The 18,877-nt window shown below is 45.0% G+C and overlaps 1 protein-coding gene across 2 annotated transcripts in view; it reads left to right on the top strand.

The window, feature by feature from the left end:
* The window catches only part of DNER (delta/notch like EGF repeat containing), a 326,041-nt gene that overhangs the window by 116,503 nt on the left and 190,661 nt on the right, over positions 1-18,877 (top strand). For both annotated transcript variants that reach the window (XM_079924540.1, XM_079924541.1), the window contains exons 2-4: positions 13,368-13,670; positions 15,871-15,965; positions 18,381-18,547. In XM_079924540.1, coding sequence (XP_079780666.1) covers positions 13,368-13,670; positions 15,871-15,965; positions 18,381-18,547 — 565 coding nt within the window. The remainder of the gene's footprint in view (positions 1-13,367; positions 13,671-15,870; positions 15,966-18,380; positions 18,548-18,877) is intronic.

Genomic DNA, 18,877 nt, shown 5'->3' with positions numbered 1-18,877 from the left:
GCATTTTCTATGTTAACTAAAATTGTTAAATGGTTTTAGCTGGAGAGGGGTCTGCCCATCAGTTCAATCTGTTATAATAAAAGTCCTGAATAATGAAATTTCCCATCAATTAAGCTTTTATTTTCTGTGTGCCTGTAGTATTTATATATGCAAGAAAAGTGGCAGTCTATAATCTTTATGCAGCAACTTAATTCACATAGTCCAAGTTGGCAAGCATTATTAAATGTGATTGGTTTCATCAGTATACTAAAACAATTCAGAGGATGCTCTGTGCTCAAAAATTAGTTTGCTGAAAAACCCTTAATTCTACATAGTTATGTCTTACTGACTGTTTTTCCAGTGTGGTTTTCTACCCTTCTAATTTCATGCCTAAATTGGAAACGCTAAATATTTGTGTATTTAAAGAGATCATTTGTATGATCAGTATTGAGTGTCTTCAGAGCCACAGTGCCTCTGCTGTACCACTTCTGTAGACATAACTATACAGGCGCCAGCTCTCTGCTGATTTAAGGTTTAGCTCGTCATGGTCGAGGAAACCAGTCTGTGTCTTAAAGACAATGCATTGAAGGCACTTTGAATGTTCTGTCTTCTGCTTCCCCGTAAAGCATTCCCCCGTCCGTAGGGCTGCACAGTTAAGGTGGTGGTGGTTTTCTATCCTTGTGCCTCCCCTCCCTGCCTTAACTCCCAGGCTGCAGACACTCCAGTCTCTGTGACCTTCCTCTTTTCTGTGCTTCACAACCCATGGCTGTTTCTAGTTGGCAGGGCTTTCATGGATGACCTCTTCCACTCGCAGCCCTGTTCTATTCCTTTATTAGTTTTTCTTTAGCTTCTTTTGTCTTTCATAACGTTAAAGGTCCTCTCAGCTTCCTCTTGGAAAAGCACTTGGCCTTTTAGTAGATGTTAGCTAATCAGAGAGCTTCTTTTCAACTATGCCCCGAGATGACTAATATGAGTGTGCGTGTTCTTTGGGGGTCTTTGGCTTTTGTGGATTTAAAAACAATTGCTAATGGGTATCCAGGCCCTGCTCTTTTGATGGTTTGAGTTTCATTTTTTTTTTTCTTTCTAGCTTTTCTTCTTAGTGAAGATCCCTGCTTGAAGCTTGCTGGTTCTAGAAGGCTTACCTCCAGGCACATGAAGTTGGACAAGAGGAAGACTTGAGATTTATCCGCAGGGCCACTGATTCTTGTCCCCATCTCCAGAGCAGATGGCTATTAAAATTAGAGCAGCTGTTTCCACTTAAGTTTAGGAAAGCTGAAAAGAGGGCAAAGAGAATTTTTGTGCCTGCAGAGAGAAAAGCACACATCAAAGTGGTCAAGAGGCCAGGCAGGTACACAAGCATACAGAACACGTTACAGCTTAGAGCAAAAGCCTTTCCCAAATAAGGTGTTTCTGTTTTTTTTTTTTTTTGCGGTACGCGGGCCTCTCACTGTTGCGGTCTCTCCCGTTGCGGAGCACAGGCTCCGGACGCGCAGGCTCAGCGGCCATGGCTCACGGGCCCAGCCACTCCGCGGCATGTGGGATCTTTCCAGACCGGGGCACGAACCCGTGTCCCCTGCATCGGCAGGCGGACCCTCAACCACTGCGCCACCAGGGAAGCCCACCAAATAAGGTTTTGTGCCCTGGTTTCACAGTATTCTAGAATTCTCCCCCAACTTTTCTTAAGGATCCGGGCTGTCAAGCCTAGCAGGTATGGGCTCCGAGTGAAGAATGGTCTAAAAGAAAGCAATGCCCTCTCTGTTTCAGACAATAAATAGTTATTGAGTGCCTACTACGTTCCTGGTTTTGCAGCTCCCTGCTACCCTACAGAAGTAGGGTAGCATTTGTCATTTACAACTATTTTAAGTAACAAAGAAATCAACACATTTTAATATTTGGAGACTACCTTTGGGGCCCCTAAGAAGCACAAAAGGTTCTTTTGAAAGTGGGAGACTGACTCCAGTCCCCACTCTGGTATGATGTATTTCACTGGCTTCCCAAAGCTTCCAGGATGGCAACCAAACCCATTAGAATAACACAGAGGCTACTGTATTTGGGCCTCTTCCCTGGCTCCCGTGGCCTCACGTGGCTTCTGTTGCTGGAGGGTCTCTGTGGAATCCTCGTGCTGCTCCACCATCTGGGAGGAACGTCAGGAAGGAACCTTGAGGTTACTTCTGGGCAAAGGCAAGCTGGTGTCATCATCTTTGTCAGAAGCTTCAGGGATATTTCAGGAATGGGAACTCTGGGTGCAGGAAACTCAAAATAGGGATGCAGTTCCTGAAACTCATATAATGTTGTAAATCAACTCACTTCAATAAAAAAGATGGAAAAGGCAAAAAATTAGGGGTACAGTTGACACTGCTCTTGATGGTGTGATCTTTACCAGGGCCTCCTGCCGAGGGCAGCTACCTGTCCATCTCAGGTGACACTGAGGGTGCGTGTCTCAGGTTGTGACACAGGTTACACAGTTGGCAGATGACAAAGACATTTCCTAGGGGAAAAAAAACGACGTAAACAAAATACGCTTCTTTCGTTTGGTGGGAAACGTCACCCAGAAAGGTGCAATCCTGCACACGTGTGGACGATTCCACCCCAGACTTCAATGAACTAGCTCTTCTCAGGACAGAAGCCACCTCCCCCTATGTCTTCTCTCACGGCCAGTGTGGCTTGCCTGGGTCGAATCCCTGAGACCCCTCACCTTGGCTCTCATTGCTGTGGGCGTGTTACACGCTGTACTCTGCTCTCTCTGACTTTATCTGGGTAGAGCAGCCCCATTTGTCTGTATTCTTGGGGCTCAGACTTCGCTCTTTTGCACATCCCTGAAACTTGGTCAGCTGTTCATCCGGCAGACACTTGCGCCTACAAGTTTTCCTGGGGCTGTTTGAATGAGTGCAGAAGAAACTCTGACCTTTCCCAGCTCTTCACCCTGCCCAGACCCCCTCTAGGGCGGCGTATTTGTACAGGCTCCATGCTCCTGGGCATGCCTTCAGGCATCTCGCATTCTGTGTATGCAGAACTGGATCGTTGAACAGAACCATGAACCAGGGCCTCTGGGCAGGCGTCTTCTCTCTCTCTGAGCTGAGGGCACTCACTTCATGTTCTTTCAAAGGTCTGATAAGCTGAGTTTGGGGTCTGTTTAGCCTGAAGCCCTTCACAGCTGACTGGAGCCAGGGTCCCCTCTATTCCTCTGTGTCCTGTGTGGCCTGCCCCCCTCTTCCTGACCCACTGGAAGGTGGCCTCTGACCCCTCTGGCTACCCAAACTGCCCTTGTCAGTGCCAAACGCAGGGTCCCCTTTCCAGTAATCGAGTTATCTTCCTCTAGTGGCCTCTGGCTGTTAGCCACACTCTCCTTCGCAAACCCACTCCTTGACTTAACGAGGTAAAATAAGACCCTTTGGAATATGGGAAGAGGTTACAATTTGGAATCACTCAGTCTTTGGTTCACCTCTCAGCTCTGACACCTACTGTGTGTGACTTTGGACCAGCTGCTTAACTTTTCTGAGCCTTAGCTCCCAGGATAAAGTGAGGATGACATCTATTTCATTGGATTGTTAAGAGCAAATGAGTTGAGACATATAAGGGACCTGGTCCTGTGGGCCCTCAACACATTTTAACTCTTGCCCGTAACTCCTTTTTCCCCTCTGTGAGAATGTTTTCCTGCCTCTTCCAGCCCACCCTTCCCAGCCTCTGTGAGGCCTCACCCTCAGTGATTTTGTGTGTATGCAGTGCCACCCCTCTCCCACCTGCAACATGCTGGTAACTGGCTCATTCCTTCCCCCCCAGCACCAGATCTGTACTGACAGTCTCTTAAGGGCATCCCCTGCTCAGTGTCCCTCAGGCACCCAAATACCTTCCTTCCCCAAACCAAAACCATGACTTCCTGCTCCTTTCAAAACTTCTCTTCTTTCTGAATCCCACGTTTCAGTGAGTGACCTTACCCTTCACCTGCTTGTTCAGGCCAGAATCCCGGGAGTTCCCACGCACAGTCCCTTTCCTGTCTTACCCCCATACCTAATCAGTTAGTCTCCAGCCCTACCGACTCTCCAGCCCACCTTCCCGTTTCAGTCTATGCTGACCCAGCCCTACGCATGGCCTGCAGCCCTCCTCACCCCGCTGATGGCAGTGGCTTCTTCCCACACTCCTGTGTCTCCAGATTGACCCCCTCAAATGCATCATCCCATCCTTGCTAGAGGGAGTTTTCTAAAATGCTTCATCTGTCATAGCTCTCCTTAGAATTCATTATGGATTTGCCTTCAGAGCCGAAGTCCAATATACTACCAACTGGTCTTCATTGTTTCCAGCAGCCCTCCTTTTAAAACTCCCTGGCAGACACTTCGTGTGTTCTCCAGTTAAATACAACTATTGTAGTTCTCCTCTTACACCACCCATTTTATGTCTCAGGGCCTTTGCAGTTGTTCTTCCTGGCAGGAGCCCCCTTTCCTGCTCTTCTTTCCTTGGGTAGCTCATCTTTAACCCTTGACACTTAACTTCACACGGAAAGACCTCCTGGAGCCCTTTAGTGAGTTCACTGCCCCACTCTTTGTTTTTCATAGCACCCTGTAGGCTTTCATTCTTAGACCTACAATCCACTTGCCATCTGTCTATCTGTCTATCTGTCTGTCTATTCCATTGTATGCATTTATGTATTTAGAAATATTTTAGAAACTTATTTTTAAATTAAAAAAATAATATTGAAGTATAATTGACTTATATTAGTTTCAACTGCAATTTGCAATTTAATCTTTGTGTCTGGTGTGTGTGGGGGGAGTCAAGCTTAATTTTTTTCCCCATATGGTTATCGATTTATTGAAAAGACTATATTTATCACACTATTCCAGAAATGAATTGTCCATATATGGTTATTCTGTTTCTTGACATTTTATTCCATTGTCCTAATTACTGCAGCTTTAAAGTTCCTTATTTTTTATAGAGCAAGCCTTCCCACATTGTTCATCTTATTTAGGAGTGTCTGGGCTACTTGGGGACATTTCACACAAGAACAAAAAACACTGTTGTGATTTTCGTTGTAGTTGCATTGAATCTGTAGGTCACTGGGGAAAATTTGAATCTTCTTCGTAAAAAATAAGTGTTCTAATCTCTAACTAGACTCTCCTTCCATTTGTGTATGTCTTCTTTAATTTCTTTCAATACTATTTTATAGCTCTTTGTTGAGGCCATGCGCTTCTTTGGTTTGATTTATTCCTAGGGATTTTTAAAATATTGTAAACAACACCTTTCAAAAGATTTTATTTTTTGTTTCTGCTACATGGAGATGCAATTTTTCTTTTTCTTTTTTAAAAAACCTTTTGACCTTGCATCTAGCAAACCTGCTGAAGTTCCGTATTCTAACTTATCTGCATGCATCATCACATAGTCTGTGAGTCATGACAGTTTTGTTCCTATTCAATCCTTGTAACTTCTTTTTACCCTTGCCTCCTTGCACTGGCTACGACCTTTAGTGTAGTGTTCAGTGGAAGTGGTGATGGCAAAATCCTTCCTTTGTTCTCGATTTCAGAGAGAACTTTTTCAACATTTCACCGATAAGTATTACATTCTGAAGGTTTTTCTGTAGATACTCTTTGTCAGAATAAAGAAGTTCTCTTCTCTTCCTAGTTTTCTGAACATCTTCATTTTAAATGGATGTTGAATTTAATAAAATGCTTTTCTTGCATCAGTTGAGATGATCATATGATCTTCATAGGAAGTTTCATTCCCATTTTGCTGCAGGATTCTTTCCGTGAATAGGCAGGGAGGTAAACGTTGACATATTCCCTGTATTCATGACATTGTTGTTTTGTAAAAAAAAGTTTGCTGGGATGTATGAGTGTCTGTGATAAGAGACGGGACAAGAATATATGTACTGGAATTTTTCTGTAAGTTTCTGATTCAAGGAACTGGTTTTTGAACGATTAAAAGAAAAAAGAAAAAAAAAAAAGCATTTCATTGAGGCTGGTGTGCCCATGCCAGTAAATGCAGTTGAATGTTATCTCTTAGAATTTAGTTGAATATGGAGAGTGAGCGACAAAGGGTTTGCCAAGTTTCTGAAGAACAGTTATTTAATTTTGATATATCTGCAACGAGCAGGGATTAAAGATTCATCAGTATGAGTATTGACTGTGTGTGTTAGCTGGACTACAGCAAAGGGAGTGCAATTTCAAGATAATTTCTAAAAGTATCAGGGTTTTTTTTTTTTTTGTGGTACGCGGGCCTCTCACTGTTGTGGCCTCTCCCGTTGCGGAGCACAGGCTCCGGATGTGCAGCCATGGCTCATGGGCCCAGCCGCTCCGCGGCATGTGGGATCCTCCCAGACCGGGGCACGAACCCGTGTCCCCTGCATCGACAGGCGGACTCTCAACCACTGGGCCACCAGGGAAGCCCTAAAAGTATCAGGTTTTAAAGAGATACCATGGAAAAGTTGGAAAATAACTGGACAAGCAGTGGTTTATTTTTAATGGATTCATTTCATGTCAAAAGTTTGAATTCTGCTTGTAATTTCCTTTTAGCCTACTTTCAGATGTGACTCAACCCACATGCAAAAACCAGGACAGGCTGATTTCAAGAAAGTGACTCAGAATTGAAGGGAAAAGTGGACTGCCCAGATTAGTCCTGGAATAATTTTTCAAGTAATTTAGAGTCCCTAATACAGAAGTAAAGAAATACCAAAACACTTGGGAATTAAGCTTATTTAGTGTATTTCACTAGGATACATAGTTCTTGTTTCAGTAAAGTGAATGAGCACTTCTATTATTTGGGTTTGGGAAAAAAAAATTCGTGGGATGCATTTCTTGGCCAAGACTACTACTGGCATAAGCACTGTAGTGATTTTTTTTTTTTTCGCACATTTTTACTCCTAGTGGGTAAGCAGTTGGTGTTGCAATATAGTTGAGATCTTTATTGAAGAAAGTGGGAAAAATTCCTTTTTAAGACAAAAATACTGTGACAGTTGGACCCCAACAGTGTGCATTTGTCTTTAAGCATGAAGATGACATTTCTAACCAGTGCAGTTCCTGTTTTGGACAAGAAACATGATAGGAAGAACTGAAAGGACATTAGGGTTCTCTGGTCCCATCCCTTCCTTTAACAACTGAGGAGCTTGAGCCCCAGGAACCTTCCTTGCCTGGTCCAAGATCACCCACAAATGGGAGTAGAAGCCCAGGCTTTCTCTGCTGTATCCCAGTGCTTCATGAGCAATTGATTATTATCATTTTTCCAGAAACCCCAAACTCCAAGTTCTGGGGTCTTCTTTGTCCTGGTCCCTCTCCCCCAGCTGGCAGATGCAGACACTCTCCTGCTATCTCAAGGCCCCTGGGGTGGGTGGTTCCTCCCCACCCACCCTCCTCCAGGGTTCTACCTGTTCTCTGTTTAGCCTCTGCAGTGGGCTGTCCATCATTCGCCTCCATATAGTTCAGTTGGGTGGGGGGGAGGGGGAGAATTTCCACATTTCTTCCAGTGCAGGGGAGGTGGAGTATGACCCTTTATTGTGGTCTTTCTTCATCGTGGATTATCCAGATAAGTTATTCCTTTGATAGTGCCACCCTCAGAGTTTTTGATTAGCAGCTTGGGGCGGGGGAATCTGTTTTTTGTGTGTGTGTGTGTGTGTGTGGTAATTGGGCCTCTCACTATTGTGGCCCCTCCCGTTGTGGAGCACAGGCTCCGGACGCGCAGGCTCAGCGGCCATGGCTCATGGGCCCAGCCGCTCCGCGGCATGTGGGATCTTCCCGGACCGGGGCACGAACCCGTGTCCCCTGCATCAGCAGGCGGACTCTCAACCACTGCGCCACCAGGGAAGCCCGGGAATCTGTATTTTAAAATGTTCCTTAAAGGATTCTGCTGCTCAGACAAATTACTAAAACGATGGTCCATTCTACTTTAAAAAATTTGTATTTGTACTTATACACGTACAAGTGAATATGTAACATTGTGTTTAAAAGTAGTATAAAAATGGCATGATTCTGTACAAATCATTCTGCATATTGCCAGTTTCTTTGTCCTTTTTACCGAGGTGTTTCTCTTTTATTGATATCTAGGAATCTATATTGTAAAGGACTTAGTCTTTTGTAATAGGTGGTACATATTTTCCTCCACCATATTGTTGCCTTTTGACTTTATTTATGGAGTCTTATGGATTTTCAAAACACTTTGATGGAATAAAATGCTTCAATCTGTTCCTTTGAGACAGTGGTTCTCAGCTGGGGGTGGCTTTCCCCCAGGGGACACTGGCAATGTCTGGAGACATTTTTGGTTGTCACAGCTGCCATTGTTGGTGGGAGGGTTCTCTTGGCATCTGGTAAGTGGAGTTGAGGGATGCTGTTCAACATCCTGCAATGTACAGGGCAACCCCTACACCAAAGAATACCCAGCCCAAAGAGTAGTGTACAAGTTGAAAAATCCTGCTTTCAGGCTTTTGTTTCTGTTCCTTACTTAGTAAGTCACCTCTTCTTCCTATAATACTAATATCTGTATCAAAATCTGTATTAAAAGTTCCTTAGGGCTTCCCTGGTGGCGCAGTGGTTGAGAGTCCGCCTGCCGATGCAGGGGACGCGGGTTCGTGCCCCGGTCCGGGAAGATCCCACATGCCGCGGAGCGGCTGGGCCCGTGAGCCATGGCTGCTGAGCGTGCGCGTCCAGAGCCTGTGCTCCGCAACGGGAGAGGCCATCACAGTGAGAAGCCCGCATACCGCAAAAAAAAAAAAAAAAAAGTTCCTTAATTGATTCTGCTGCTCAGACAGTTTACTAAAACTCCGGCCCATTCTACTTATTTCTTAGTGCCACACACAAACTCCCCCTCGGTTATTTCCCTTCTGTGTCTACACTCCTCTCTCAGTGCCCCGAGGCCACCGTGTCCCTCCCTCCCCGCAGGTGACCTGCGTGGCCTGGGCCAAGTGGCGTGTTCCATCAGCGTTTGTAGGCTCTCCTCCTAGGCTTCTTTGCGTCCGTTTCCTCAGACACTCTTCCCGTTGCTTGGATGACTCTGCCCACTGAACGTGGGTATAAATGAGGGAGGGAGGTGACCCCAGGTTTGCTCTGTGCTCCTCTGGACCCTCTGAAAACAGTCATGTCAATAGGAACCTAAACCGCAGAGCAGGAGCAGAACTTGACATGTTCCACCCCAGCCCCTGGATGTGCGAGGATTGTGTATCCAGTGCAGGCAAGTAACTCGCCCAGGCCGCTCAGCCACCTGCACACCAGGGCCGTCACCAGGATGCTGGCTTCTCACCTGCCTCCATTTTTGCCTAGGAAATTCTTTTCTGCTGCTTCCTTTGTGCGAGCTGCCACTGCCACCTAAGAGATGGTTTCTGAGACCTGCTCGTAAGCTGCTCATTTCATAGCTGCAATCGTCAAGCCCATTCTCTTTTTCAGTGTTAAGAACTTTAACTCAATCAAACACACGATCGTAATGGTTGACACGCATACGTGCAGGGTATTAGCTGACAGTTAGATGGCTCAGGGCACGTCCAAGTTCATGTGTCTTACCCTTTTGTTGGACTGAGAGTTCTTTGAGGGCTGGGACTGGGCTTTCTTTACCCTCCTGACCCCTCTTCTAGGCGTCCTGCCTGGCACGTCATACGTGCCGGATAAATGGCACATGAATTACTGATCAGCCATGTTGAGTTTTCTGTAAAAGTACAGGAGAAGTTGGAACGAAGTCCACCAGGTGTCTAAACTAGCATGGAAGGATCACCAGGAAGGTGGTGATGTTTCTCCCAGGCCCACCATCACCAGGTAAGGCAGAGGAAGGTGTTCACGGGCGGCACTTTGCAGCGACCCTGGTAGCTTTGACGTGTTGTATCTTAACGACCCTGTAAGTGGGCCTCTTTTATACCTGTTTTAAGTTTGACCTTTTCATCCTTCTGTTTGTATGCTGCAGAGGGCACTGGAATTGCCAAAAACATGGGCAGCACTCAGTTTAGGGAAGGAAAACAGGTCACGGCTAAAGTGTCACATGAGACTGCCTTCAAATCATGAGTCCCGGAGCTGGCAGGCACCTTCGCTCTGACCTCACCCTCCTCTATGCACCCCCATAAGCGCTCTTGATTGTAGTATAAATTATTTGACATAGGTGAAAAGTTGAAAGTAAAATGTGAAAAGAATAGTTTTAGCTTAACTCTATGATGTGAAAAAATTTGGTTTAAATAGATGAATTAATCTGATTCAGTGAACATACAGCATTTAATAAGTGAGCTTGTTGGTTACTGTAAGCAGAAAACCATTAACACATAGGCTTTCTCTTTGCTCTTTCTGCTGATATTACAAAGTCTTCATCCCTTTCCCCCCCATCATTAGAAGCTAGAAATTATAGCCAAGAAGGTATCACCTTGAGTTTCGAGCATCCCCAAAGTCAGGTCTATTAATGACAATATTTTGCCTCATTATTCATTTTGGCAGTTTGCTTATTTTCTGCTTATAGTTCAAATGTAATGGGATTCAAGGGCAGTAGTGACCTCTGTAACAGGACTTTTTCCCTGTGAGATAAAATACACGTACAACCTTAAAAAAACAACTCAGTAAGCTGTGTACAGAAAAACAGGACTTACAATAAATATTTATGATGCCAAGATTTTGCTTAAAGATTAATGATTGTATTTTATCTTGTATTTGCTGTTAGGCAACTGAAAAGATTGTTTTTTTTTTTTAATGAAACTAGTCTGAAGTGTTAGAGGATAGAAAGGAAGGTAATTGTCATTGTTAGTGAAGCAGCTAGGCGAAAACCCAAGGAAGTAGCATGAATATGACATGATTATTTTAAAGAAGAGATCAATGATCTCGCAATGCATTTAACACCCTGCTTTGTATTCAGTGCATGTGTGTGTACATGTGTGTCCGTGTGTGCACCATCACAGCATTCACTGTTTTGAGTCCCTTTAGAAATCTATACAACTGATAGTTTAATTTTTAGCTTCTGTCTTCTTTTCTCTACCCAGAGCGTTTCTCCTGGCCTTTGACGTTAGTCATTCCTTATTGAATCCCATGCTCTTCCTGCTTTCCTCTCATCTGTCAAGCCTAGACAGCAGCACTTAGATGGTATTGTTTATCCTCAGCCTATTTTTCTTCTGGCTATTTATTCCCTCACTTGGTGGAGCTGACTCCTGGGCCTGATGAATTGGGCCTTGCCCTGGGGGCCTACCCTTCCCACCCAGCTGTCTCCACCAGCACCCACCCCGACACTGCCCACGAAGGGACGGACTTCACACAGTGACTCACCTTGATGGTCTCTGAGACTGGCAGTCTCCAGCGGTGGGCTGTGGCGATGGGACAGAAGCCCTGGGGCATCTTTGGCCATCAGATTGGTGGTCTTTGCCTTGTGGTCTTTGCCTTTTCATTCCCTAAGCTGCGCCATGGAGGTCTGCACTTCCAGAATTGATTTTTGTAATGATCTCTCCAATTTTTAAAAATAATTTAAATGTATTTCTTTGTTTTCAGGCATGTGTTAAAAGTCTTAATTTGTGACTAGGTCAACCTTCAGATGAGCTGATATCAGAAACCTGGTTTATATGTCCCCTTTATCCTAGCTAATTAAATTCTTCCTCCTTCTTGAGGTGATATCCATTCCACAAAGCCTTCCTAGAAATAAATCCAAAGCACGGGAACAGTATCAGGACTAAAGGAGCAATTCAATCTGTCCCTCATCACACATTGCTTTTCAGATGTTGATTGATCTGTCTTTATTTTTCCAGTGCTTTTTTAAAGAAACTCTACCATGTTTTCTGTGTTCCTCAACATGCTGGGAATAGAGCTGTGAACATGGCAGATAAGTCCATGCACTGACGGGGCTCACGTGTCTTTGGGAAACAAAAAAGGGATTTATTTTAGATTTCACGGTGAGGGAAGGCTTCTCAGAGGAGATAACATTTGACTAGAGAACTTTGTGAAATGAGGTAGAGAGCCATGCAAAGTCTGAGAGAAAAGCATTCCAGGCAGAGGGCCCAGCGGGTGCAAAGGCCCTGGGGTGGGAATGACCTTGGCATAGTGCAGGGACATAAAGAAGGTGAAGGGGGTTGAATGTAAGGGAAGAGGATAAAGTGTGGGAAGAGAGGACCTCAGGGATAGGAAGGGGCCAGATCAGGGAGGGCTTTGTCTGCCGTGGAAGGAGTTTGGATTTTACTTTGAGTTGATAAAGATTGTAAATATTTTAAATTATTTAGGCTTGAAATATGTTCTTCAGATACCAATCCATCTACTCTTAGCTGAGATTTTGTGACGGTTTTGCCAAGTGACAGCATAGAATTACAATGTGGTGTTTTTGGAGCTTCATTTTATTCAATCCCAAATCTCTTAATCTTCCTAAAGGAGTTTGCTGGAAATTGTGTGACAAGGATCATTAGCAGAACGAGTAGCTGGTTTTCCAGGCAGAATTCTATCCATGTGTGTTTAAGTATGAACTCACTTCAACAAGAGAAATTGAAGGTCCCATTTCTCTGTTGTCTATTATTCACTCAATTCTGTTACCAGCCCTGAGAAACCAGGGTCTAATTTTCTGTTATCACAGAAGCAAATGATAACTGAATAAGCTCTGTGAACATGCCTGAACCCTTGGGCTGTCTGGAGAGAAGCATTGTTACGCTGCTTCATTTCACATTGTTTTTGTAGCATCTCCAGGTAATAACAAATGGCAAGTCAGAGGTCAGCAAAGGACTCAGCGATAAACGCTTTCCTTAGAACATGAGCACAATTTACAGATACGCAACTGAAATTTTATCTTCCACATCCAGCAGGGTAACATTTCTCTGTAATCACCTTCCAAAATAATCAGGTAGAAACTCTCATAGAACTCTGCTTAATGTAAGTCACCACCATGCTCCCTTCTAGCATGCAATTGTCACGCAGGCTGATCCTTTTGGAAGCTTTTAATTAAATAACATCACCTTAAAGAGAATTGTTCATCAGGTCGGAAATTGGAAGACGTAGGTAAGTGCATCTGTAGGGGGGATAAACTAGGCAGTCATTTCTCATGAGGGAACCTTGCTATGAATGGTCCAGGATGTGAAGGAGGAGATTTCAATTTAGGTCCCTAGTAATCAGTTAACTGGCAGCTAGAAATATCAAAGTTGGCATATTCCTAAGGAGCCTCAGTTTTAACTATTTTTGCCTTAGAAAATTCCTCTAAGTAAGTGTTCCTGAAATCAACATTATTTAGGGCCTTGGGGTGGGGGAGGCTCTTCCCCACTAACTACATACTTCCTTGTTGGACGCCTGTTATCTATGGAAGGGTTAATGTTGGGATGACCTTGGGAGGCCCCCCTGCCCCAAACAGCACAAGTAGTTAAAAATGCACATTCCACAGGAACTGCGTTTCTGTTCGAGCAGCAACCCTGAGCCACGGAGCTCATTTGCCAGAGACCGCGCCACTTTCCTTATGAGGGAATAATTGACCCATTTATGGTCTCGTTGCAGCTTGTTGCGGATCCTTGTGCCAGCAACCCGTGTCACCATGGCAACTGCAGCAGCAGCAACAGCAGCGACGGCTACCTCTGCATTTGCAATGAAGGCTATGAAGGTCCAATCTGTGAACAGGCACTTCCCAGTGTCCCCGTCTCTGGCTGGACGGAGTCCATGGCACCCAGACAGCTTCAGCCTGTCCCCACCACCCAGGAGCCTGACATAATCCTGCCCCGCTCTCAGGCCACCATCACCCTGCCAACGTGGCAGCCGAAAACTGGGCAGAAAGTTGTAGAAATGAAATGGGATCAAGTGGAGGTGAGAACATTTTAGTGCATGTGCTTTAATGGAAGAAACCAGTACAGTTAAAATAATTCCAGTGTTTCTGATATCAGCTATAAAAATGCAAGACCTTGAAGTTACATATTGAACAAAAGATACGCCTAACTGTTTTTCCTTTCTGCCCTTGTGTGTAGGAAATCTCTCTTGGTTGCGTAAATGGGACGTTTCGGTTATGATTGTTTTGTGAGCATAAAAAGAGTAAGCAAGAGAAGCAGATGAATGAAATTATTTCCTGGAATGATAACCACATACATTTCTGTGAGATAATCTTAGATTTGGGGACAGGCAGCTCAATGAAGAATATTATAAATGAACATATTACAGCCCCTCCATTATTGACCTAATTTTCCTTCATGGAATTTTATGCTCCAGTTTTTGGTTGTCTGTTATTGTTTAGGTTCTCTCGGTGGTAAGTTGCAGCACTTCAGTGGGATTTAGAAAAAAAAAATGCCATCACTGATTTTTAAAAATATTTTGGCAGTGCATTCGAGAATGAGATTTCCAAATTTTGTTCATTTTGGCAACAGCAAATTCTGTTCATTGAATCTTGTCCAGTCTGGGTTTGGCTTATTGGATTTTCAAGCTCATCAAAAGTCCCATTCTGAGGATTTTCCAGCAGACCTTTAAGAGATGACATAAAGTATAAGTTTGCTAGCTAGAAGAATAGAAGAACAAATACAAAACCTGAGTTTGCGGTAACGTTGATAAAGTGTCATTCCACCCCATATCTTGTCCATTATATGACTTCCACGTAGACCTGTGGTTGTATATTATTACAGGTTTTGCAGCTTAAATGAAAAAAAAAACCTATATAGATCTTTGTGTAGCATTTTTAGAGCTGAAGAATATGTCTAGAAATTTCGATTATTGTTATAAAAGAGGTAAGGCAGCATTTCTTGTTTGATGTTTCTGGGTGATTTTAACCAGTTTTTTTTTTAACCCACTTTTTTTTTTCATTGCCACACAATTTGTGAAGACCCCATCCAGACCACAGGGCAGTGTTTTTATCCTGTCTAAAAAACTGTGAACTTGTTCTGATTTCAGATTTGTAATGGATGTTTTGAAGTTAGGATTTTAATATCTCTTTGCTGGATGACTCACTTCTTGAATGTGAATTAGATTTGGTCCCATGTTTATCAAGGAAGCGTCCTTTAAAGAAAATTTCTCCCCAGCCAACCGTTTCAACCTAGTTATTCAAAGGCATGCTATCCTACAGCAGGTAAATGTAAAAATGAATTGCCTCATATTCGTGTCATGCGGTTATTTCATAGGCTGTTCAAGAAGCAGGTTAAAAGTGCCAGAGGAACACGTGAATATATTTCTGGACAATAAATTCTACATGTTGGGAGTGGGGTGAAAGTGCTGAGAATTTCTGTATTGTTCTCAGTTAATTCAGTGATGGTGAATGCTTTTAATACCCTTTTGTTTTGATTCTTGGGATGAGCACAGTGACCACAGCATGAGGAATGAATGAATAAACAGGTCAGAGGCACCTCACTGGACACAGCTCAAGTGTTAGCAATATGCTTCCTGATGAGCAGTTTCCCCCCTTGAGCTCCCTTTTTTGCACACATCAGTATAATACTTTCCGGAACACGTTACCTAAAAATGAAGATCTGGTCCACAGGGGAAAAAAAGGGCAGCTCCCAGCTACCTGGCCTTAGCATGTGCTCCCACGTACACCTCTGCACAGAGCATGGTCATTCAGACCAGACGTGTCTATTGCTCTCTGGAAAGCTCATTCTCCTAGTCATTGAGATTTCTGCCCGTGGCCTGGAAGCTAGTCCTTTAAGGCCACCTCCTTGTTCTCTAAGCATTTAGTCCCTCGTTACCCCCAGACTGAGCAGAGAACAGAGGCCCGTGACTGCTTGCAGGATGAAAGAGAGAGGGGAGCAGATCTTCGGCCCTTCCGCGCACCGTCCTGTTAGCAGCTGTAGTCATCCCGGGAATGTGTAGATGCCTCTCAGCAAAGCTTTTGCGTTTCAGAAACTCAAATGGCAAAGCTTTCATTTTGGTTAGAGTTTCTAACATTTCACTTGGCCTGTCAGGTGGCCGTCCCCAGCATCACCCAAAGGAATGGAGTGGAGGCAGCTCATGGAATTTTGCTTCCTCACGTTATCTTGCACCATGATTAACCCCCATAACTTGTCTTCTCTGTTGTTCTTTGTTCCTCCAGGCGATTCCAGATACTGCCTGTGGGAATGCCAGTTCTAACAGCTCTGCGGGTGGCCGTCTGGTGTCCTTCGAGGTGCCACAGAACACTTCAGTCAAGTAAGAATAAACGCCCAGTTAAAAATGATCATGTTTGTGCCTGTCTGCTGGGTGGTGTCTGTTCACGTAACTGGTCCATAACTGGTCAGTCCAGTGAGAATCATGAATGGTTCCCTGTGAAGAAGGTGTGGCCTCTGTCACTCAAAAACTAGAGGGAGCGATTTCAGAGGAGAAGATTCCAGGGAGGCTGGATGGGATGAGTTAGGTGGGAGATAAGAAACCCAGGTGCCTTAGCTAAGATCTAGAGCCAGACCCTTCTCTTCTCAAATGACTTTTGCTCCCCAAATTCTTTGGCTTCTTCTGATTTTAGGGGACCATTAGTTACATTCGTATGCATAATTTACCCCAAATTTAAGACCCAAACATTACAATTGTCTCTTTAAAAACAAGCAGGTGAGAGGAGTGTTCTGTTGTGTTTTAAATTTAAGCTCCTTCAGATTACACGCGGCTGGTTGTCACTGAGGGGGATGGAGAGGAGGCAAAGGGAAGCAGTGATGACAGCCCCCGGCCGGGCGCCAGGTGCTCTGCTTTGCTGGCGAGTCACGCCGCCTGGAGCACTGCCCCCCCCCCCCCCCCCCCCGCACCTGTCTGACAGCTCCCACCGCCCGTCCTCTGTTGATATTAACTGGCACTCCCCATCCTACCCCTCATGCACTGAAACGGACATTTGCTCTCTAGCCTTCAGGGACTTCAGAAGACGGGGGGACATATGGCCCCCGTCCTGGTTAACCAGTGTGCTGCATCACTCCATTTTAAGAGGGCAGTGGGTACTGGAGACCCACTCTTCACTTACACAGGGTCATTTTTGCCCACCTTCCCTTCTAAACAACGGAGTCCCCGGAAGAGGGGCTTTGTTCCACTGCCCCTGCATGCCCTGCCCATCTTCTGATAGGAAAAGCCAGGATGGGCAGTGAACTCCGGGCACAGGGAAGAAATCCCTGTAGGGAGAAGGGTGTGGCATCTGAGGCAGCTCTGAGTTCTGCCAGTAGGGGGACCCCTGTCCTAAGTGTTCCGTTGCTCGTACCAAAGATGAAACTCTACCGTCCAGAGCCGGTTTCAGGGAAATCAGTATCATTTAGTTGCCTTTATATTTATGAATCCAGTTTTTTCTTGTCTAGGTCATATTGTTTTACTTTCATAAGCCTTCCTGAATAGTTCTGATCTATCCTTTTAAATACCTTCTTTCTTCCCTCGCCCCCCCCAAAAATCTGAAATTCCCCAAGACTCCCTGAGGCTGCAGATCTGGACAGAAAGAGCAGAGTCTGACCCAGACTGAGTAAGATGGGAGTACTGAATGATCTCTGGGTGCTGAATTCACGTGGGAGGCTTACTAGCTCCTTACACTTTCATTTATTCATGAATTTGATCATTTATTAACTCTTTATTGGGCCCCCTGCTGCAAGCCAGGAGCTCTGCCCTGGGGGGAGCAGCTCTGTGGACCACGACCCTGCTTCCCCGGCAGCACAGAGGAAGGACAGGCAGCTGCTGGTTGCCAGGAAGGTGGTGCAGAAGGTCTCGGGGGGGCGGGGGTGCTAGTGGGCTAAGCCTCGAAGAGTGGTGGAGGAGGCAAAGGCTGGGACCCGGGACAGCACCTGCCCGGGGAAGAGACAGTACCTCCTTGTGGCCATTGCACCAGGTGGCAAGGATGGAGCTGCAGGATCAGAGGCTGAGAGGGAACTGAGGCTGGGGTGGGTTGGTCGTCTAGGGCATCTCATTCTTTGGATTTTATCCTGAAAGCAAGAAGAAACCAGGGGAGGCCAGAAGCATGGGAGGTGACACACTTTCACTTATTTATTTTTTATTTTTTATTTTATTGTGGTACGCGGGCCTCCCACTGTTGTGGCCTCTCCTGTTGCGGAGCACAGGCTCCGGACTCGCAGGCCCAGCGGCCATGGCTCACGGGCACAGCCGCTTCGCGGCATGTGGGATCCTCCCGGACTGGGGCACAAACCCATGTCCCCTGCATCGGCAGGCGGACTCTCAACCACTGCACCACCAGGGAAGCCCCACTTTCACTTATTTTAGCAGCGCTACTCAGGTGGTTTGGGGATGTATTACACATTTATAATAAAGTTTAGCAGGACTCTTTATATTGTGTGGTTATGGAAGGAGTTGTCTCTAAACTCAATATACCCTTTTATTATTGATGAAAATTGTTACCCAAAGGTGAGTTATCTATTAGCGATTTTGTGGTATATTTTTGATCAAGCGGGAGACAGACGTGTCTAACGGTGTGGGAAATGACGGCCGTGAGTCCGCATGAAGTGGGCGCCTGTTTAGAAGATCATTTCCTCCATTTCCCAATACTTTTATGGATGTATGTGCCGTCTTCATTTTTATTTTGAATTTGATGAACTGATTCTAAGATGAATTTTTCTGCAAGGGACTTTCCATTGACATCGTTCTCATTTTCAGAATTCGTCAAGATGCCACTGCCTCACTGATTTTGCTGTGGAAGGTCACGGCCACGGGATTTCAACAGTGCTCCCTCATAGATGGACGGAGCGTGACCCTCCTCCAGACTCCCGGGGGCCTCGTCCTCTTGGAGGAGATGCTTGCCTTGGGGCACAATCACTTCATCGGTGAGTTATGGAAATCTTGTATCCAAAACCGCATCTGGTTCAACCCAACCTCGGTTTGGTGTTTAGAGATAGTATATAGGGAATTTTGCCCAGATAATCTGAATTCTAGCCATCAGGATAATTTCCTCCATTTTAGGTGAGGTTTTTCTTATAATCAAAATTGGCTTCTAAGATAATATTTCCAGTGTGGCTCAAAATTGAAAAATTGTGGGCTTTGAAATCCAGAGACTGTATCCCAGTTCTGGCCAAAGAGTCCTAGATGTGTGGTCTTTGGCATTTAATGCTGTGAATCTCGGCTTCATTTTTTTTTTAAATTAATTTATTTTTGTT

Source organism: Stenella coeruleoalba (genome assembly GCF_951394435.1).
Source record: "Stenella coeruleoalba genome assembly, chromosome: 6".
Lineage (NCBI taxonomy): Eukaryota > Metazoa > Chordata > Mammalia > Artiodactyla > Delphinidae > Stenella > Stenella coeruleoalba.
This window is presented reverse-complemented; position numbering and strand designations above follow the sequence as displayed.